This window comes from Mustela nigripes, chromosome 12 (assembly GCF_022355385.1).
Source record: "Mustela nigripes isolate SB6536 chromosome 12, MUSNIG.SB6536, whole genome shotgun sequence".
NCBI classification, from domain to species: domain Eukaryota; kingdom Metazoa; phylum Chordata; class Mammalia; order Carnivora; family Mustelidae; genus Mustela; species Mustela nigripes.
Window position 1 is genome coordinate 123,823,369 of NC_081568.1, and position 24,056 is coordinate 123,847,424.

General features: G+C 34.1%; 1 protein-coding gene across 1 annotated transcript in view; it reads right to left on the bottom strand.

The window, feature by feature from the left end:
• SLCO6A1 (solute carrier organic anion transporter family member 6A1) overlaps positions 1 to 24,056 on the bottom strand; it is a 111,420-nt gene that overhangs the window by 15,239 nt on the left and 72,125 nt on the right. The window contains exons 11-13 of the mRNA XM_059416388.1: positions 22,512 to 22,699; positions 11,022 to 11,086; positions 7,873 to 8,010 (exon numbers count right to left, since the gene is read on the bottom strand). Coding sequence (XP_059272371.1) covers positions 7,873 to 8,010; positions 11,022 to 11,086; positions 22,512 to 22,699 — 391 coding nt within the window. The remainder of the gene's footprint in view (positions 1 to 7,872; positions 8,011 to 11,021; positions 11,087 to 22,511; positions 22,700 to 24,056) is intronic.

Consider the following 24,056-nt stretch of genomic DNA (forward strand, 5'->3'; position numbering starts at 1 on the left):
TTGGTACATTTATAAACTGGTACACCAACTATGGAAAATAGTATGAAGGTTGTTCAAAACTTAAAATAGAACTACTATATTGTCCACAATTCCACTCCTAGAAACACATATCCAAAATAAATAAATACACTGTCCAAGAGATATCCGCATTCTCATGTTCACAACATTATTATAGTAGTCAAGACATGAAACAACCCAAGTACTCATCAATGATAAAGAAGTTGTGGTATATGTATATACAACAGAATATTATTCAGCTATAAAAAAGAAAACCTTTCATTTGTGATAACATGGATAGATCTACAGAGTATTATGTTAAGTGAAATAAGACAGAGAAAGACAAATGCTTTTTATTTTTTTAATTTCTTTTCAGTGTACCAGAATTATTGTTCATGCCCCACAGCCAATGCTCCATTCAATATGTGCCCTCCATAATACCCACCACCAAGCTCACCCAATCTCCCACTCCTTTCCCCTCCAAAACCCTCAGATTGTTTCTCAGAGTCCACAGTCTCTCATTGTTCGTCTCCCCCTCCAATTTCCCTCAACTCTCTTATCCTCTCCATCTCCCCATGTCCTCCATGTTATTTGTTATGCTCCACAAATAAGTGAAATCATATGATAATTGACTCTCTCGGCTTAACTTATTTCACTCAGCATAATCTCTTCCAGTCCCATCCATGTTGCTACAAAAGTTGGGTATTCATCCTTTCTGATGGAGGCATAATACTCCATAGTGTATATGGACCATATCTTCCTTATCCATTCGTCTGTTGAAGGGCATCTTGGTTCTTTCCACAGTTTGGCAACCGTGGCCATTGCTGCTATGAACATTGGGGTACAGAGGGCCCTTCTTTTCACTACATCTGTATCTTTGGGGTAAATACCCAGTAGGGCAATGGCAGGGTCATAGGGAAGCTCTATTTTTAACTTCTTAAGGAATCTCCACACTATTTTCCAAAGTGGCTGCACTAACTTGCATTCCCACCAACAGTGTAAGAGGGTTCCCCTCTCTCCACATCCTCTCCAACACATGGTGTTTCCTGTCTTGTTAATTTTGGCCATTCTGACTGGTGTAAGATGGAATCTCAATGTGGTTTTCTTTTATTTATTTTTGTGTGTGTGTGTGTTTTTAAAGATTTTTATTTATTTATTTGACAGAGAGAGATCACAAGTAGGCAGAGAGGCTGGCAGAGAGAGAGGAGGAAGCAGGCTCCCCGCTGAGCAGAGAGCCCAATGTGGGACTCAATCCAAGGACCCTGAGATCATGACCTGAGCTAAAAGCAGAGGCTTAACCCACTGAGCCACCCAGGTGCCCCCTCAATGTGGTTTTGATCTGAATCTCCTTGATGGCTAGTGATGATGAACATTTTTTCATGTGTCTGTTAGCCATTTGTATGTCTTCATTGGAGAAGTGTCTGTTCATGTCTTCCACCCATTTTTTGACAAATGCTTTTTTAAAAAAAGATTTTATTCATTCATATTAAAGAGAGAAAGCGCAGGGGCAGAAGGAGAGGGAGAGTGAGGAAGAAAGAATCTCAAGCTGATTCCACACTCAGCACAGAGCCTGATGTGGAGCTTGATCCCAGAACTATGAGATCATGATCTGAGCCAAAACCAAGAGTCAGCAACTCAACCAACTGAGTTACCCAGGCACCCCTGAGAAAGACAAATTCTTTATGATCTCACTTATATGTGGGATATAAAACAAACAAACATACAAACAAACAAAACTTAGAAGAGATTAGATTTGTACTTACCAGAAGCAGAGGTTTGGCTGAGGGGGTAGAATCTGACAAAGGTGGGTCAAATATGCAAACTTTCAGTTGTAAGATAAATAAGTACTGGAGATATAATGTGCAACACGATGACAGCAGTTAACACTGCTTGCAGAATAATTGAAAGTTAAGAGGGAGATACTAAGAGTTCTCATCATGAGCCAAAAAACACTGGTTTCCTTTCTTTCTTTTTTGTATTTATATATGATGGATGTTACCTAACTTACTTTGATAATCATTTCACAACATATTTAAATCAAGTCATTATGTTGTATAGCTTTTTTTTCCAAGATTTTATTTATTATTTATTTGACAGAGAGAGATCAGAAGCAGGCAGAGAGGCAGGCAGAGAGCAGGGGAAGCAGGTTCTCTGCTGAGCAGGGAGCCCAATGCAGGGGCTCATCCCAGGACCCTGAGATCATGAACTGCGCAGAGGCAGAAGGCAGAGACTTAACCCGATGAGCGACCCAGGTGCCCCATGCTGTATACCTTAAACTTTTATAGTGTTGCAATGAATTATATACTATATATACAATTATATATTAACAAACTTGGGGAAAAGGAGAATAAACTCAGTGCTGAGAAGGGAAATATGACACTAATACATCAAAACTTGATTTTTTGTAGACTATGTAGGGAAAATTTAATGCCACATGTTAAAACAGGAAATCTTTAATCCAATATTAATAAGAAGTAATTTTCAAAAACACTGAGGAACTAGGATTTTCATGGCAATTATCCTAAGATTTTGGAGAACATGTAATTTGAAACTCTCAATGCTAAAAATATAAACATTTCTGCTATAATAACCTGTGCATTCCTTTAAAACATCCCCTTGGGCAAAATCAAACACCAGAAATAACTAGGCTTCTGGAGAAAACAATGTAGAGGTAAACCACTGCAACTTTGTAACCAAGTTCCAACAAAAACAACCACAATCTTAGTACATTTTCGTATAGCTAAACCCAGGTTCGGTTTTCACCCCGTACAGTACCAGCTGGGTTTTCACCCAGTAGCAGAGTTATCTTTCATACGTTTAAACCCTGTGGCTCACCTTCTTCCACTGAGATACAGCTTCTTAAGGACACCTATTCCCAACAGAAGTCAGTCTTATCAGAAATAAAAATATTTAGGAGTATCTTTGCAGCTTCTTTACCTGTGCTTGCAGCCTCACTGGATACGGTAACATTGTAAAAAGCATAATGATTCTCCATAGCATCAAACTAATCAAAACTGATTCCAGAGGAAGGTACTACTGTAGGATTTTTAGCCGTTTTTTTTCTTAAGATTTCATTTCTTGTTGAGGTCTTGTGTAACAGTAAGAAAGAGTCCCCTGGTTGTTTCCAAAGCTAACTTGGTGTTAACCAATGAAACTTCTGGGTTATACTTCTATCATTTTCCTCTTTAGCCATCTACTAAACCCTAATTTGTGACAGAAACAAATGGTCTTTTGTATCAAAGCTATCATCAAATTTAGACGTCTTAACACTACTCCCCACATTACTGTAATTTTGTTTTACATTTGATTTTTTTTTTTAAACAGGACAGAGCTATAGATAATATATACACATCTACACACACAGGCATCAAGCACCTTCAAAATGGATCTAAGTGTTATTGTTTTACCTTTATTTCCTGGTTGTATAAATTTTCAGATAATATCTTTAGAAAAATATTAAGGAAATGAATAACCTAAAACTATTAAAAATTTAATTTTCCTAGAAAAACCTACGTTATACACTGATGTCTAAAATCCCATGCACTTCTTTTTTAATTATTTTTATTAACATATAATGTATTATGTCTCCCAGGGGTACAGGTCTGTGAATCATCAGGCTTACACATTTCACAGCACTCACCACAGCACATACCCTCCCCAATGTCCATCACCCAGCCACCCTATCCCCACCCTCCCACCCCACCCCCAAAAAACCCCTCAGTTTGTTTGTGAGATTAAGAGTCTCTTATGGTTTGTCTCCCTCCCGATCCCATCTTGTTTCATTTGTTCCTTCCCTACCCCCCAAACCCCCCCCACCCTGTCTCTCAATTCCCATGTACTTTAAAAACACGAGACATGTTTCATAAGAAGGTATTCTATTATGAAAATACAGATCACTATAGATATATTTCTACTACTTAGGTAAACATCATGTGTGATTTTTCTTTTCTGAATATAAGGCATAGCAACAGACCTTGTAGAATCTTTAAAGGAGAAACTCCTGTTTCACACTCTGATCCACAGATATTCTCCAATCCTACTGGTCCAAAGAGAAGAGTGAGTCAAGCAGTGAAATAGAATTTCACATAAAGACCAGTATATAGGTTTTCATAATGCATGTTGAAGTTAAGGAAGAACGGTATATAATAAAATACGAATACTTACGCTTCACATTTCCTTCTGCCAGCCAATACCGTGAATAGGCCATTTGCAGTGATGTAGAAGGAGCTGGAAAGTATTATGCTAAGCTAAATAACTTAGAGAAAGACAAATACCAAATGATTTCCCTCATATGTGGAATTCAAGATACAAAACAAATGAGCATGGGCGGAGGGGGCGGGGAGAAGATAGGCAAACCAAGAAACAATCTTAACTATGGACAACAAACCGAGGGTTGCTGGTCAGGTGGGATGGTTTAAATAGGTGATGGGGATTAAGGAGGGCACTTGTGACGAGTGCTGGGTGTTATATGTAAAGAGAAATCATTAAATTCTACACCTGAAACCAATATTACACTGTATGTTAACTACCTGGAATTTAAATTAAAATTTGGAGAAAGGAAAACAAAGTAAAGAATAGGACAATGTCGGGACGCCTGGGTGGCTCAGTTGGTTAAGCAGCTGCCTTCGGCTGGGGTCATGATCCCAGCGTCCTGGGATCGAGTCCCACATCGGGCTCCTTGCTCAGCAGGGAGCCTGCTTCTCCCTCTGCCTCTGTCTGCCATTCTGTCTGCCTGTGCTCGCCCTCTCCCTCTCTCTCTGATAAATAAATAAAATCTTTAAAAAAAAAAAAAAAAAAAAAAAAAAAAAAAAAGGGTGCCTGGGTGGCTCAGTGGGTTGAGCCGCTGCCTTCCGCTCAGGTCATGGTCTCAGGGTCCTGGGATCGAGTCCCACATCGGGCTCTCTGCTCAGCAGGGGGCCTGCTTCCCTTCCTCTCTCTCTCTGCCTGCCTCTCTGCCTACTTGTGATCCCTCTCTGTCAAATAAATAAATAAAATCTTTAAAAAAAAAAAAGAATAGGACAATGTCTACCCTTAAAACAGGGTCATTGGCTAATATGTATAATAAAGGAGAAATTTTGTCACTTGTTTCTTCTTCCAACAAAACAATGGAAACAATGTAAAGAAGACTTTGTTTTATAAAAATTTGATTTTTACTCCAATATTTAGAAGATTGCTATATAATTTGGATGGATGTACAATGATATATGACGCAATTATAAGAAAACTCTCTAGAGGAAAACATTTAAGGTTAAGAAAAAATTCCACAAATGTTGACACATCTCCTACATTGAAATTTGAATATAAGCTCACATGGAACAATTATAATTATCATACAATGAAATATAAAAGCACAAAAATGAATACCAGTTCAGGTGTCAGACAGTCATTATCAACAAATTTAAGGCCAAAGTAAAAATATATGATCATACTGAATTTTGTGTCTAATAAAATTAAAGGAACATAAAAATGCATATTGCAAGTTAGCCAACTGACCACAGAAAGTTTTTGAAGAAAACTCTCTGTGGTGAAATAAAAGATAAATAAAATGACATTTTTTAATACTGTTTAAAATTAGCTTCTTTTGGTTAAAAATCATGACATTAATTTAAATTTTTATTATATTAACTGGATTGACAAATCTAATGTTATTTTGAAAAATTATAGAAAAAAAAATCCACAGCCCAAATGAAAAGTAATATGAAACCTAAGTAGTCCTATATCAACAAGGTCTAATAACTAATACATAAGGATATCACTGTAGTCAGAATTAACTTACATGTATTTTCCCACTTCTGCTTCATCTTCTTCTTTCAAAGCATTCTCTATTGAATGCATTAAATGTGTATTTTACAGTATCTTTTAAAAATCTAAAACACAGAGACTATGTTATTATATTTGTACTCAAATTATAATAAAACTTATGGGGTCACATGAATCACATTCATTTATTAAACATATGACTATATTGTAATTATTTCAAATTTTATTAATATAGCATTACATTGATGGACTGACAGTGTATAATTCTTCCACATTGATGATCCAATTATAAATCACTTCTTTCCCTTTTTTTTTACTTTTACACTCTTTACAGGTATATGCAGGCTGTCACCGTCTCTCTTTGACATATATTTATACAGGCAATATGCAATAGCAGTGAAGAAGATAGTGAATAGTTTGCAAACAGAACCTAAATTAAAAAAAATACAAGTATCAGATGTATCAATCTACTTAGAGTGAAAATATTTGTGGAAAAAATGCCAAATACTAAAGAAAAAGTAAGTATATTTCATCTCCATAAAATATCAACTTTCCAATTGTAAAATGTAATTAATGTCATAAATGCATGTCAAGTTATTTAAAGGAGACTTTTTTAATGTTTATAAAAACTTTTAGATTTCTTAAAGATACAGCCCTATCTTTTATTTATTTCTTTAATTATTTCATTTCTTCCAAATGGACTAGTTGACACTAAATGGCCACAAAAGCATATTCCTATTGTAGTTTTCTGTTTGTCCTTTGTGACTTAATTCCCTATTTCTTTATTATTGTCATCTCCTGTTAATAGCTCCTTAGCAGGTTCTCTAGCAGTTCACCAGTTTTCTCAATTATGTGCTGTTTGAAAATAAATAAGTGTGCTATAGTTATATCTAAAATAAAAATTAAAAGGCTCAGCAGTGTCTTAAGAGGACTTAATTATGAACAATGCCTAGTTTCATTCAATTATCTCTGATAAATTTTAACTACTTAAATGTCATTTTTTATCTTTTTTTAAAAGGTTTTTTATTTATTTGACAGATAGAGATCACAAGTAGACAGAGAAGCCTGCGGTGGGCGGGTGGAAACAGGCTCCCCGCTGAGCAGAGAGCCCGATGTGGAGCTCCATCCCAGGACCCTGGGATCATGACCTGAGCTGAAGGCAGAGGCTTTAACCCACTGAGCCACCAAGGCGCCCCATTTTTTAAATTTTTTCATTGTTTTTTAAAATTTTACTTAGTGCTTAATGTAGACTAAGCTTGCTGGATAACTGACTTTTGAATTATAAGGCACACTGTATACTTTATCACAGAGGTATCTGTTACTGTTAAATAGTAGAGTCTATTATTATGTGTTTCTTTGAATTAATGAACCCATTCATTAAAATCACAAAACATATAAACACTTCTAAGTATTTATCACACCAACGACATCTATGCAACGAAATCACTGAATGTTAGCAGTGACCAAGATTTCAGAAATTATGTAGTCCAACATCCTCATTTTATAGATGAATAAATTGAGATCCAGGAAGAGCTAGTGAGCTTTCCAAAGTAATACAAGCATATTTGGACTTTCTCAACACTGGCCATGGCCCATACTACCATAGCATCCCAATTCTCCATATCTCTTATTTATTCATAAATAACGAATACTTGCTATGTGGGTTGTTATAACACTGAGTAAAAGAAACAGTGAAACTTACATGTAATTAGTATAAAATATCTTGATGTTCTTTAAGAGTGTGAAAAATAATTTTTAATTATCAATCTTTTACTATGGAAATGGAAATGGTCACAAGGTCAAGCAACTTGGTTGTATATGTATATGGACAAAATTGTTTCCTAAATTGAAATTTTGCTAATTACGACCCTTTATTCAGGAGTAACATAAAACTATTGTGTATAGTGGAGTGACTCAAATATTCACACAAATACTATAAAACTTTAGTTTCTAAAATATTTTCTATATAATAAGGCTTCTTATATATGTCTTCTTATTATATACTTAAATCAAACTATCCATTTGTTCAGTTTATTACTGTACGTTACTATAAACAACTATACATTTTTTAAAACAATTATACTTTCCTATATTTCTTCAATAGGTATTACTTACTCATTCCTACCATAAGGTAGGCCATTTTTTTCTTATCATAGCTCAAACAATTTCCTTTCCTTTCACAGTATTCAGTCTCTCGAAATAGACAAGAAGAGTCTACTGACAGTTTAAAAAGTATTGGTCCAGGTATTGTCGCTATGAAAAATGCAATAATTGTAAATACTCCATGAAAATACCACAGGTAGGGATAAGAATGCTTTTATTCTAAAACTAGACATATATTTAGTCATCATCACATTTAAATATAGCATTTAAAACTAGCTAAGAGTTTACTTACAAATAGAATTACTAATAACTGGAAACAATATTTTTTTAAAAATCCTTATCTCGGGGGCACCTGGGTGGCTCAGTGGGTTAAGCCTCTGCCTTCGGCTCGGGTCATGATCCCAGGGTCCTGGGATCGAGCCCCACATCGGGCTTTCTGCTCTGCAGGTAGCCTGCTTCCTCCTCTCTCTCTGCCTGCCTCTCTGCCTACTTGTGATCTCTGTCAGATAAATAAAGAAAAAATCTAAAAAAAAAAAAAAAAAATCCTTATCTCTACAGGTATAAAAAATTAGTATCTTTCATATTTTTAGAATGGTGTACATATTGTTATGCAGTTGACATCTCAAAACTTTTAATTTTTCATTTAAAAATTTAGGAGAAAGTGTTTACAAGAGATTAAATATAATTTTTGTGAACTCAGTGTACCTCCAAATATTTCAAATTGTGAAATTTTCAATGATAAGTTAGTTTCATAATCCAACGTATATCTGTTATCAAGATATTGACAGAAATAACTGAAAATGTAAATGCTTTGGTATGTTTGTAGCACCCCCTAAATTCAGAGAACCTCTAATCCAGAGGAACAGTTGTGTGCTGCCTGAGGTAAATCTCTATATACTCAGAGACAAATCTGCTCAGCAACAATTTCAGCTAAAATTGAATTAAAAGTCACTTTTTAAAAAAGTCAGTGGGAAGACAGGCTGGCTCAGTTGGTGAAGCATAAGACTTTTGACGTTGGGGTTATGAGTTCGAGCCCCAGTTTGATGTAAAGAGGACTTCAAAATAAAATCTTAGGGGGAAAAAAGCCACCCCAAAGACACTAGAAAAAGGATCTCGGAACTAACATGTCTTAACCATCTTCCTTCTATCAGGGCCCTCATGCTTCATGACTCTTGATTTCTGCCAAAGATCACTGTCCATCACCAATTTTCCCAGTCTCATTGAGCGTTAACACTCTGTTTACAATTGCCCAAGATGAAAAACTGAGGCCTCCTGTACACTTTTTTCTACTTTTCATCATTATTTTTCCAACCCATGATAATAAATCTGTGTGACACTAACTCTAGACATATCTTGATTTCTCTGTCTCTTTTACAACCCCCAGAATCCAATTTAATATAATTCTGACTTGGACTTCAGCAGAAGCCTTTTTTTCCTCCACATTTATCTTCTGTAAGTATTTCTCCCTCAGAAGCAGAGTTATCTTTTAAATGTAAATCAGATAATCTCTTTCCTCTGCTTCAAACTCTCTGTTGGCAAAATCCGTTAGATATAGAGTCGGTCTGTATCTAAAATATCACATTCCTCCCTCTTCCACCAAAAATGTATTAGTCTCCCTGTCTTCCTTTCTGATGCTGAAACTATTTATATACTTTGTTTTTCTCATGTTCCTTTGCCCATTACAAAGTTGTCCTTGGGGTGGCAGGGTCATGGGGGGAAGGGAAGGAAAAATGAAACAAGATGAAACCAGAGAAGAAGACAAACCATAAGAGACTCTTAATCTAGGGAAACAAACTGAGGGTTACTGGGGGGTCGGGGGGATTGGGGGCAGGTGGAGGATGGGTGGCTGGGTTGTGGACATGGGGGAGTATATGTGCTATAGTGAGTGCTGTGAATTGTGTGAAATGTGTAAGACATGATTCACAGATCTGTACCCCTGAAACAAATTATACATTATATGTTAATTAAAAAAAAAAAAGTTGACCTTGAGCACCTGGGTAACTCAGTCAGTTAAGGACAAGTGTCTGCCTTGGTCTGCCTTGGGCTCAGGACAGGATCCCGCATTGGGCTCCCTGCTCGTTGCAGAGCCTGCTTTTCCCTCTCCCTTTCTCCCTCTCCCTGACTCATGCTCTCTCTCTCTCTCTCAAATAAATATACAAAATCTTAAAAAAAAAAAAAAAATCTGTCCTTATCTAATGGTCATTATTCACACAAGAATATGCTCTAATTTTTCCTGATTAAAAAAGCAATTTTAACCTCGCATACTGATCTAGTTATAAAATTATTTCTTTGATCTCCATCAAAACCATACTTAATTTTTTCTACATTTTTTAAAAGATTCTATTCATTTATTTGACAGACAGAGATCACAAGTAGGCAGAGATGCAGGCAGAGAGAGAGAAAGGGAAGCAGGCTCCCTGCTGAGCAGAGAGCCCAATGCCAGGCTTCCATCCCACCACCCTGAGATCATGACCTGAGACGAAGGCAGAGGCTTAACCCACTGAGCCACCCAGGTGCCCCAATTTTTCTATATTCTTGACTTCATTTATCATATATCTTTCAGACTTCAATCCAGTTCAATCTTGCTTCCTTGTCCTATTAATACTTTTTTCCTATTAATATTTTTAATCAACTTTTGAACTGGGGGTGCTAATATAGTCATAATGTAGATTTGGAAAGCTAGTTTTTGCTATTAAGAAAGCCTGAAGTACAAAGTGCTTTACCCTAAGCAAAACCAATTTTTTCTTTAGCTATAAATCCTTGAAAACATCAGAGTCAGAGTCTTCAGTCATGAAAATGTTTAAAAGCGCTAGTTTAGATTAGTGACTTTCCAAACATACAAGCAATCCTGTGGTTTTATGTTTGGTTTCAGCTTACCAAACCACTTTTAGGAGCTTGATGAGTATACCTCTAATCAAATAGATTGTTCTAATCAAATATAATATTAATACATATTTTATATGACAGTTAGGATGAGCTTTGCATTAGGTATTGTCTTTTTAACATAAATATCATCTCCTAAATACTGCAAAGCAGCTCCCCCAGTCACTTGTTTTGTGTCAGTTAACCATTATTATTTATTTGAAATTCCAAAAATACATGTAGACACACATAAAAAAATTAACAATTCAGTGTAATAAAAGATTGCCAAAAGTCCATACCAAATATTCTCAAAATCATAAAGGTCAAACTCAAGGCCAAAGAACGTTGATTGTCTGATACAATCCTGCAAGCAAATAGTAATGATATTACTAAAACATCATTATTATTAGCTATAGAGAATGTTTGCTAGGTTCAAGATTATTTTTTTTCCGGTGTGTCAGTTAAACTAAGAATCTTTAGCCAGTTGACAGAGTTCATTCAGGTGAATCAAAGAAGCACCACTCCTTCAATTTCTTCATATCCTGCCCCTTGCCCACTGATTCCAAAGCTTCTTGCTCTCCACAAGGAGGAAGAATTTGTAGACCAAACCTTCTGCCCCAGCCTCTTTTTCATTTGCTGAAAAAAACTTTGCACTAACTCTCACACTTATCTTTTCCATTTTGAGGGGCATACCCACTGTTTTCGATTTCTCCTTTTTTTTTTTTTTTTTTTTGCCCCTGTGAGATCCACTCCCTACATTGCTCCCCCTTTATCTCTGTCTTGGAAGGCTGACCTAAATGTACTAAATAAGTAGGCTCTCTTGTTTTCTGTCTTCTAGTTAGCGTTTGCGAATTGGATGTTCCAGAGTGAGGAAGGAAACTGAGGTCAAGGTGTTCCTGCCCAGGCTCTCTCTTGCAGAGTTATAATAGGTTGACTTGGTCCCTAGGCAAAGCAGTCCCCTCCACAGGTCTCTCTTCTTCCTATCCCTGTTTTCCTCTAGCCAAGTGGTAACAGACCAGAGGTACTATACTATACCATGTGATTTCTTATACTCCACCCACATTTTAAATCATCACTTTCTACAGCCTTGCTTAAATTGTCCTAATTGGAAGGTGCCTTTGTCTTCCTACTGGACCTCTGACTGTTACCCTCCCTATTCAAAAGCTAAAATAAACAAAAAATAACTTTCCCAAATATAAAAAAATGAACCTTTTGTTTTAAAACATGCATAATGCCACATGCTAGTTTGGAAAATGAAAATACAATAAAAAAATCAACCTTTGAACATACTAGGGAGTAAAAAAAAAAAATAAGAGCTACATCTTATTTTAAATAAACTCTATGCTTACCCTTTGTTCCCTTGCTCTAGAACTTGAACAATAAACTAGTAGGACCAGTATTTTCATCCAAACTGACTCATTTACTAAAATGTAGCATACATACAATATTTTGTGGCTATTTTACTAAAAATGAGGTAATTCTACCCATATCAACCTGGTGAAAATATACATTCTTTCCTTAGATGTTTACTACTAGGAAAATGAAAACAAATAAACCAATCCTCAAAAGAGAATGACATTTTTAAATAAAAAAATAACTTACACTTCTATAATGAGCAGATTCTTAAGGAGGAAAAAGAAAGTGTCACATTTTAGAACCACACTTTTGTATAGGTCTTGGTATAATGTTGAAATATGAATAATAACCCTAACTTTAATTGTGTGTTCTTCTTCATTTAGCATAGGTAGTTTTCTTACATGGCTTATCATTGCTTTCGGAAGCATAGATAGAGTTGACCATAACTCAAGTATAATCATTAAGATGTATTTATGTATCTTCAGTTTGATTAACCATCTTTCTGACATATATAAAACAAGATGAAAAGAGCAATGATTCCTAGGATTTTCCATAATCACTTAAATGAACAGCACAAAATGAATAATAGATATGTATTAAAAATATTTAATGGAAAATGAGTATCTTTTACCAATGAAGAGAATTTTTTGGTACATCATCTAATGAAGTAAGGCTATGATAAAATGATTTCAGAATTTCGTGGAATAAACAAAACATTCATTAGTACTCTTCCAAAATGTAAAAAAGCAACTTTTACTATCTCTTATGACTTCTAAATTTATATTTTCACTTCATATCTTTCTTAAAAGACAGCAGTTCTAGACTTAAGTTACTGTTTTGCACAAAAGCTGTTCTTCCCCTTAGTGTTGCCTATCCCAAGAAGTGGAACTGTCATCCACCATCATGCCATGTCCAAGTCCAAAATGTGAAGAGGCATTCTTGACACCCCTTTTCCTCACTGACCAGATTCAATAACCAAACACTGTGATTTTTTAAAAAATACAACTTTTTCATATCTCTTTCTCTGATTAAAAAAAAAATTATCTCTAAGACTACTGGCCTATTCCAAGGCTGTATCTTACCCCTTAAAAAAAAGGAATGACTTCTTAATGTATCTCCCAACAACCATCCTTACCCTTTCAGTCTACTTTACATGGAACAAAGTGATTTTTTTTTTTTTTTTTTTACTATGAAATTCTGATCATTTCACTGCCCCACTAGGATCTTTCAACAGCTTCTCCTTGTTCTTATGGTAACATCTAGAATTGCAGAAAACTTTACAAAAGTCATCACATCAGTGATCATTACTCACCACCTCACACCACATTTTTGCCCTTATCACCCTCCCTGTTCATGACATTCGATGACACAACAACCTTATGGAGCTGCTTCCCCCACTTAGACTCTCTGCCTATGTTGCCACTGTGTGAAATACTCAGCCCCTAACATTTAAGGCTCAGCTTAAAGGTCAGTTCTTCCAGAACACCCTGTCTGAATCCTTGGACTGAGTTAGATTATTGTATAATTTTCTCATTTCATTTCCCTGCATTTTATTTGCAATGTGTTTTAATATTCTAATTGCTTACTAGTAAAAACACACTTTTAAAATTTATTTTATTTTATTTTTTGCTGCTTTTCTTGCCACCCTCCAACAGCTACCAGTGCAGCAGGGAACTGGATACTTTTATCTCTCTTTTATTCTACATTTTTCTTTAAAGTTCTCATCTACCTTCTTGCTTGAATCTCTGGCAACTATCACAGCTGAGAAGACATAAACATTATTTTTTAAATGTGGGACGGAAAGGAAAGAACTGAAGAACTAATTTTTCTTTGCTTTTAAGTTATTTTCTTGTTTTCCTTTATTTCAACTATTATTTATTTATTTGGTTAAACTTGTAAATCTTATTTTAATCCACATACATTTTAAAATTTCTGATGTATTTTACCATTTTATTTTATATTATTTTATATTATTTTTATTAATGAGCATCTTCATGGAGAGATATAGATAAGTCATGGTAGTTTTCTGTTTAGACTTCAGCCTCACACATCTCAGATTTTAACTAATTTCTCCAGAGAAAAAAATAATTCTGTCACTCGTAGTCCCACGTGATCACCAAAAACTCTACCAGTTTGCTTGTCTCCAGCAGTGACTCCCTATCTGGACCTAGTCTAGACTGTCAGCTGCTGGCCTTCATCAAGAATTGGCAAGAACCTCAGGGACAGCTTTAGATCTCCAGTTCACCTCTAAAAACTTCTGCTCTCTCTAGAATTTTAATCCCTCTAGTCCTCTGTCATTTTTTCTGCCTTTAAATACACGGTTTTTATCCTTTAACCCAGTTTTTCTAGTTGCCTCTATAGGATGATTGGTCTGCTACAAAGTACTCCATGCTACCCCTCTTCCTTGACTTTCATTATCATTTGTTTGTCAGAGATTTCACAATTTATGTCTTTGGTTCTGAATCTTACTGTATTTTTAAAATTAAACTTTATTTGTTGCATTTGTGGTGTAATTACATGATTTGGAAAGCAAAACAATATAAAGAGAATATGCTGGAGAAACTTGCTTGCTTCTACCCCTGCCTTCATCTACATCTATTTCTACCCCATTCCTTTGAGCTACCTTTAGGCTACCATTTTAATTTCTTTCTTGCTTATATCTAGTGTTCTTTATGCAAATACAAATAATTGTAAATGCATATCTCTGTATCTCTTTCTTCACAGAAGGTAGCATACTATATTCACTGTTCTGTACTTGATTTTTTCATGTAACAATGTATTCTCAAGATTTCTTCCTGCATAAAAATAGAGCTCCTCCCTATTCATTTTTTTAAAAAGATTTTATTTATGTGACAGACAGAGATCACAAGTAGGCAGAGAGGCAGGCAGAGAGAGAGAGGAGGAAGCAAGCTCCCCGCTGAGCAGAGAGCCCAATGTGGGTCTCGATCCCAGGACCCTGGGATCATGACCTGAGCCAAAGGCAGAGGCTTTAACCCACTGAGCTACCCAGGCGCCCCCCCCCATTCATTTTTTTTAAATAAAGGTGAATTAAAGACATTTTTAAACAAACAAACAAAAAGAACAAGATTCATTTCCATCAGACCCACAGTAAAAGAATTCTTTTGAGGAAAGAAATGATCTCTGAAGAAAGAAAAAATGCAGGAAAATACAAAGAGATTCTGATAATATGATATTAAATATATACATAAAATTATATCCATTAGATTGTAAAATTTGTGTAGCACCAGAATATATGACAACAATAACAGAGGTTTGGAAGAAAGTTAATGGAGTTAAAGTATTCTTAGGTCCTTGAATTATTCAGAAAGTGGCAAAACTACTAATTTAATTTGACTCTAACAAACCAAATACTCTTATGATGTCTTGACCACTATAAGAAGAATAATATATAATTAGCAAAATAATAAAAGGAAAATAATGAAAGCTAAAAATAATGCAAAAGAAGTAAAGAACTAAAAGAATGAGTAGAAAATATAGTAAAGCAAATACTAAAATGAGACGAATATCCAAATATATCACCAACTATTCTTAATTTAATAGTCTATATAGTCTAGTTTAAAAAATAAGTTATTAGATTAGATTTTTTTAAAGGCAACTACAGACTGCTTAGTAGATACCTTAAATATGTATAATCAGAGAATTATTGAAAGTAATAGAATGGAAAAATGTATATTATGCTAACAGAAATATAGTAGATAAAACAATATTAAAGTGAGAAAAAGTAATTCTAAAACAAAAAGTTATTAGAGATAAAAAAGAATATTAGAATATTTCTAAAGGATCTAAAGGGTCAATAAAACAAGTTGTAGCAATTCAATTTTTTTCAACTAATAAAGCCTCAAAATATATACAGCAAAAATGATGCAATAATGGACAAATGCACCATAATAAAAAAAGGTCCAAAGAAGTTTTCAAGGAAGAAAACATAAAATTATGTTCCCTGAACACAGTGGGCTCCATCTAAAAATAAACAGAATACTAATTATGTTTATATTATATACAAATATAAGATATATAAGAAAAATTCAAATGTTTAGAAATTAAACTATACACTTCTAAATAAGATATGACTTAAATAAAAAATTACATTGAAAGGCATATTTAAATTGAAAGAATGAAAAAAACACATATTAAGACTTTTGGGATACAGCTATATTCACATTTGGACAGAAAAAGAATATATATCAATATACAGAAGGTATATGTGAATAAAATAAAAATATAATAAGCATAAAAGTGAAATGATGAAAAGTGAAAATTAAAAGCAAAAAGATTGATTAGCTTCTTTCTCCTTCTCTCTCTCTCTCTCTCTCTGTCTTTCACACACACACACACACACACACACACATACATTCTCTGCTCTGCAGGGAGTCTGCTTGAAGATTCTCTTTCTCTCTCTGCCCCTCCCTCCTGCACACTCTCTCTATCAAATAAAATGTTATTTTTTAAATCTTATCATGTTTTTATTGACTAGTTGGATTTCAATCACCTCAAAATACAAGAATGGCCAAGAAAGTCTCAAAGATGGACTTACAACAACAACTGATACAAATATTCACAATAACTATACAACAATTAAGACAGTGGAATACTGGTGCAGTGATGCATAAATAAACCAAGGGAACAGAATAGATACAGAAACAGAGCCACATATATAGCATCTCTTGTACACTGCTACAGGGTAAGTATAGCCTTTAAGTAAAAGGTGGAGAGTCTCTTAGTATGCATAAAATAAAAAAAATGAAACTAGATTCCTATATTATATTTTAAAAATTCCCAGCTGAATTATTTCATAACTTTTATTAAAATAATGTAGTAAATGTTCTCATGATTCTGCTTAGGGAAATATTTCTTAAATAGTACATTAAAATCAAAAATTTATTTCCCTCAAAAAATGACATTATTACAGCCAAAAAGGCAAGCCATTGAATTGGAAAAAAAAAGTATTTGTTATGAATATATGATCAGTAATTCCTGACTTGGGTTATATAAAAAATATAGAAAGAAATCCTACAGGGGCGCCTGGGTGGCTCAGTGGGTTAAGCCTCTACCTTCGGCTCAGGTCATGATCCCAGGGGCCTGGGATCGAGTCCCGCATAGGGCTCTCTGCTCAGCAGGGAGCCTGCTTCTCCTCATCTCTCTCTCTGTTTGTCTCTCTGCCTATTTGTGATCTCTCTCTCTGTCAAATAAATAAAATCTTAAAAAAAAAAAAGAAATCCTACAAATCAATAATAAACAGACAACCCAATGTAAAAAAAGAAAAAGGAATGAAACAGATATTTGAAAAAATTGCACTTTCATATAGCTAAGAAGTACAAGAAAATGTGTTCAATCATATCAGTCCTTTAAATAAGAAATTTAAAACCACTTTGAAATATTAACACATACCCATCAAAATTGCTCGTTAAAAAAAAAACAATAACAGACTGCTAGAAGAATGAATTTGGGCAAATACTTTTAAAATTAAAAAGCTTAATGTACATAAACCCTATAACCCAGCAATTCTGTTCTTTTAATATGTATTCAATAGAAATGCATTCATATTTTTCCCCAAAAACAGGTACAAAAATGTTCATGGAAACAGCAATCCTAACAGCCCTAAACTGAAAACGTTAACCATAGAACAACGGACAAATTTTAGTATATTCATACAATGGACTACTATAAACCAGGCTATACAATAAGGTAACCATTAACTATTTATGCCTACTTGAATTTAAATCAGCTAAAACTAAATAAAAATTAAAGTCCAGTGTCTCATTCAACTTAATTGTGTTTCAAATGTCAACATACACATGTGAATAGAGACCACTATTTTGGACTGTAGATATATAAAACATTTCATTAATTTAGAATATACAGTTGGACAGCAATACTATAGGGCAATGAAGATAATTTCTTTTACATGCAACAATATTGACTCTTAGAAACAAATTGTTGAGTAACACAATCTAGACACAAATGACTATGTGCAATAATCTCCTATACACATAAAATACAAACAGAACAAATTAACCTATTCAGCATAGAATTCAGGATAATGGTAAACTTTTTTTAAAGGTTTTATTTATTTATTTGGCAGACACAAGGTAGGCAGAGAGGCAGGCAGAGAGGGAGGGAGGAAGCAGGCTCCCTGTTGAGCAGAGAGCCCGATGGGGGCTCAATCCCAGGACCTGGGATCATGATCCGAGCCAAAGGCAGAGGCTTTAACCCACTGAGCCACGCAGGTGCCCCAGGATAATGGTAACCTTAAGGAATGAAAGACTTGGTGACAAGAAAGAAGTTATTCCTGGAAGGATTTTTGGAATATTTATAATTATTGATTTCCTGAACTGGATTGTGGTTACACTGGTGTCTTCACTTTGTAAAAATGCACCAGACTATATACAAGTGATATATGCACTCTTCTGAATATATTCTATGTTTCAGTAAAATGTCTATAAAGTTGATTTCCCTTGACTCCTCATTTATTATCTATTAGGCATCCAGTAAGCTGTCCTTCTTTTGATCTGTTTTCTTCACCCATTTTTGTTATATAATTTCTACCTTATCAAATCATATTACTTTGAATTCTCTTTTGTAACCCTTATGCTCAGCTTAGTATTTGTCTTAGTTCTAGCATAAATTAATTATATTTAGAAGATATATTAGTTAAATATAAGCAGTTAAACCTGTTTAGTTTAATATAGCTAATGCTCACCAACGGACATTTTATCAAAGTTTTCCCAATCATATCTTGGCTATTTATAACTTGTCTTGCTGTCAATTCTTAAGAAGTATCTCATAACAACATTTCCTGGGTTCTGCCACATCAAAACTATTTATAATTGTAAGGAAGTTTGTTGATGATACAATAATTAACTCATATTTTCTTTCCTCAGCAATCTTTTAAGTGTCTCTCTAGTTTTGTAGAGGTGAATATTGCTGTTGAGAAATCCAGTGCCAAATTTTTTTGCTTTCCTCTTTTTTTAAATGGCAAAAGAAGTATTTCTTCATGTCTAAATACAATATTTTTACTATTATATATTTCAGCATTGACTGTTTTGAGTCAGTTTCCTTAGAAACTTGATGTGCCATTTTAATATGTAAATATTTTATATTTCAGTATATATTCATTGTTTATTATTATTGCTTACTCTTTCAGTATTTATTAAATATCATTTCAGTAAAGTTTAACCTGAGATTTATTGTTGGATTGTTTTGGTTTTTTTCATTGGGAACTTCAATTATGTGTATGTTGGATCTTCTTTTCCTATCTTCTATTTTTGTCCCTTTTTTTCTAATACTTGTTTCTTATTTTCATTATATATTCTCCATTTCTCCCTCCTGCTCTCCCTCCCTCTTTCTCAGCCACAGTTGGTTTATATGTTGTCTTTTCTTCCCTGTGTGCTTTGTAATTTTGTTCACATTTCTGAATTGTTTCCTCTCAATTTCTTTCCTGAGTTTTGTTAGTTTGCATTCCATAACCACTTTTATCTAGCTATTTTCTCATTTTGTGGCCATATTTTAAAAAATTATTTTTAGCTTAAACTTACATATAGCTACATTTATATTTTTATCTGATTCACAGTAATAGTATTCTATTGAGCTTTCATTGTGTGTAGTAATGTTTAACAACTTTTTCTTTTACTATGGCTATTTGGTATGAAGGCAGAAACCTTTCCTTTTCCACTTGAATAAGTGGAAACCAGGCTATACAATATGATAGGATGAACTTTCTTAAATTAGAGACAGGTTATGATAATGGAACATAAAGCAGGGCTTCCAAGCTTCAAAACTAAAGTTATCTCCTCTGTTGACAGGCTATGATTAACTATGATTCCTATGTATGGCTCTACCTCCTGTGCCTCTCCAATTCTGGTCTACCTCAAAAGAACTTCTACTGCAAGCCATGGGCTTCTGAGATCTCTTCATATTTCTTGTTTTCTAATGTTATGCATTCAATTATAGAAGGTACACTTTGCTGGCACTTTTTGAGATCTGCTATGTCTGGAGCTCCTGGGCATTTTCCAGGCCTTTTCTTTCATTCTTTCCAGAAAGAGTCTACCTTGACTCATCTACTTAGGTTGTGCTCCCAAAACTTCCATTATAAGGTGGGGCCTTCTCCTTCTGAGCAGAAATATATTCTGAAGAGATATAGGAGGTCTGTCAATCCTAAGATCCTCTCCATATTTCATGCCAGGCTTTGTAACATCTTTGTGAATCTACAAGCTGGCTTCCAATTCTGCTTCAATTTTGGCAATACTTACATGTAATTTAAACATTGTGATTTTTTATCTATTTTATAATTACACAGAAACTATAGCATATGAGTGTGTGCGTGCATATGCACATAGGCATGTGTGTTTTATTTTCCTTATTTATTTTATTCATTTTCTTATTGTTTTGTATAGTTACAAGGAGAAGTGAGAAGACTCAGAATTAAATTTCTGGAATATTACTAACGTCTGCCTCACCTCATTCCTGGAAATATTTGCTTGGATGTTTCACATGAACTTTACATAAGGTTTGTTTAACATTATACTGATGATTTTTAATCTAAGCATTCTCTTTTTGAATTTCCTATCTCAGTTAATGGACTGTAATTAAGTTAGCTCCCTGGACTGGAAATCTGCACATAATCCTTTATATTTTGTATGAGGAACATCAAACAAATAATGTTGCCCTTATAACTAAACTAAATGTTTTTCAAAAGTATTCCATCACCTGTATGTCTAAATACCACTATTAAATTAAAAAATGGTATCTTAAGTACTTTCCTTTTTCTCTAGTTTTTCCCTCAGCTTCATCTTTTTACACTATCTTCAAAGTATACTATCTAAATTGCATAGTTGGTCACTTTAAATTCTGAGGTTTATTATTTTCAATGGCCTCCTAGTGCATAAATTCATGTTAATATGGCAAGGAAACCCTTCCATGATCAGACTCTTATAGAATACAAACCTCCCTGTCTCATTTACCATCGCGCTACTCCAGTCATAACAAACTCCTTGCCAAGATATTTCACACATTTTTGCCTCTACTTTCACTGTTCAGTTTTCCTGTTAAGACATTTCCCTGAATCTACTTGCATTATAACAAAGCACTTATCTTCCTAACTCAGTTCAAGCACCATACCTTCTATAAGCACTTCCCAATCATCCTAGATAAGAATTACCATTTCTTCCACATTTTCCAGCGTCAATCTCTCCAAGCTTCAATCAAGGCACCTTTAAGTAGCCACTATACTTATGTGTTTTTTCTCCTCCTATACTCTAAGCAACTTGAAGGCAAGGCATATATCTTATTGGTCCCTGTAATTTAGTCCGACACTGAAGAATGGATAAAAAAGCTGCTTCACTGTAGGGGTATGTCCAACTTTTGTCTCCTATCTAAATTGCAAGTTAATTGAAAGCAGAAACCACATGTCCCCAAGTTCTCAGAATTGTTTTTGCATACATTTATTTATGTTTTCTAGTCTGTTTTCCCAGGGGACAAAGTGATCCTCATGACTTAAAGTTTTATGCTAGTCTCTTGAAAAAATAATTGAAAATAATAAATGACTATTTTACTAATACGATGAAAAGAAATACTAAATATATTTCACATATTCAGAAAGTACAAATAGGGGCGCCTCGGTGGCTCAGTGGGTTAAGCCTCTGCCTTCAGCTCAAGTCATGATCTCAGGGTCCTGGGATCAAGCCCCGCATAGGACTCTCTGCTAGACAGAGAGCCTGCTTCCTCTCCTCTCTGCGCCTGCCTCTCTGCCCACTTGTGATCTCTCTGACAAATAAATAAATTTTAAAAATATTTTTTTTAAAAAAAGTACAAATAAGAGCAAATGTTGCTTTAATTTAGAAAAACTTGTGTACTGATTTTCTAAAATTTTTTAAATTGTCGTGTTCCTTTGCTAATGACACTGATGTTTTTCATAATCAAACTGGTTAATACAGAAACAAATATTTAATAAATACCTGTAACTAATGATTCAACATTAAAATCACATTTGTGTTATAATTAAGAATTTTCTATTTATGAATTTTCCAGGTGTATTGAATCAACTTAATCAAGTAGTTTTAAAGATAAGCTAAATGTTATCTATATGCTTTATGTAAATAAATTAGATAAAATAAAAAATTAAACATATACATAAATTTTGACAATGTAACAATTTTCCTATATAAGAAGTTACCACATTGTAAGTTAAATTTAATTGAACCTAAATGTGACAGTTATCAACTTTAAGCCAATAAAATTCGTTCAAACAGAGAAATAAGCAAATATATGAATTTCGATAATATAACAATTTCCTCTCTTACAGTTGCTACCTCAAAACAGAAGAGTAAATCATTTATAGCAATATTCTAAAATCTTCCTAAAATTGGCTTTCTCATGCATTAAATGAACAATGATTTTGAATAATATATACATACCGAAGGATGGTCAGGGTGCATGGTGTATTAGATAAAGCAGAAAATAAAATCGTAGAGAAGATAAAAGCAATGAACAAAGGTAATTTATAGCACTTTGTATTGCATGCCCCAGGTCTAGCATCAATAAAATCACCCTGCTCATCTGAGGTTGTTAATCCTTCTTGAATGCAAGAACAATTGTAGTATGCCTAGGAAAATGAAAATAAGAAAGGATCTTTTAAAAATATAGTCATAAAGCAATACTCCTGTTATTGCAAAATAAAATAAAATAAATAACTGCAGGGACACTAGCTAGTTTTATGAGTCAATATTCTTACATTAACTCTGCATATCAATGATAAGCCCTAGGTATTTTATGTAAGAAAATATGTGTGCATGTGTGTATAACTAGAGTTTTTTTGGATAAATTCTATTAATCTAAAAAATTTCTCCAAAGGTATTTACATTCAATTGCACAAATAACTCTTGGAGAGTTGTATAAAATGAGGACAATTAAGATAATAAATAAAGTGGATTTTTAGCTGGGACTTGAAAAATGGACATTTACCCAACTGTAAAGGTTTTGGAACCGTGAGAAAAAGATAAGACTTTTGTATGTAATGATGAGGGCTGTTATCTAGTAGGCAAAGTAGGCACAATGGCTAAGGTCCACAATACTTTAAGGGCCCAATCAGATGTTTGAGTTTTAGTGTCTCCTAAAATTAAAGGAAAAATGAATATAATAATAATAATGAAAAAATAAATGAATCCAGCTGGGATCACACTTGTCCCCATACCATGAAATTTTACACTATTTTTTTTTTTTTAAGTGAGGGAAGGGGCTTACAAAGGCAAAAGAGTCTAGAGTCGATTAAAGTCACAAAGTAGCCCCGAATGAAAATTTGGGGTTGTTGTTGTAGGGTTGAATAATCAAAGAAAATGAATAGGTAATATTTTCTAAAAAGAACAAAACAGAGCTTGGAGATACAGAGACTAGTTAGCAACTTACTAGTCTACTGAAAATATTCTAACTTTAAAAAATAACAATAAATTCACTAGAAATATGGAACTAGGTTACCAGTTAAAGAATAAGAGGAAACAAAGATGACTTGAATTTGAGTGATTCATAAAACTGTGATTCAAAATCATGTCAGATTCTTTGGCACAGTTGTTATGTGATTGTAGATCTGTTAGATAATAACTGGAAATATCCAAATATTCAAATTGTAGTTAATTTATTCCACCATATTCTTTTTAGTGCCCATGTGCCAAACACCAGTCTAGGTGCTGGGAAAACATAGTAAACAATACAAAAGAAATCCCTGCCATCACGTAGATAACTTGGATAAAACAGGTAATTTTAAAAAACCACTTTATAATGAAACACATGGTGACAAATACTTTGGAGGAAAAAATAAATCAAGGAAAAAATGTAGAGATTATAGAAGTGAATCTAGCATGATTAGGGAATGTCTCAGTGATGCAGTGATATTTGAGCAGGGATTTGAAGAAGATAAGGAAGTGAGCCTTGTGGTTATCTGAAAAAAAGTAAATTCCAGGTTAAAA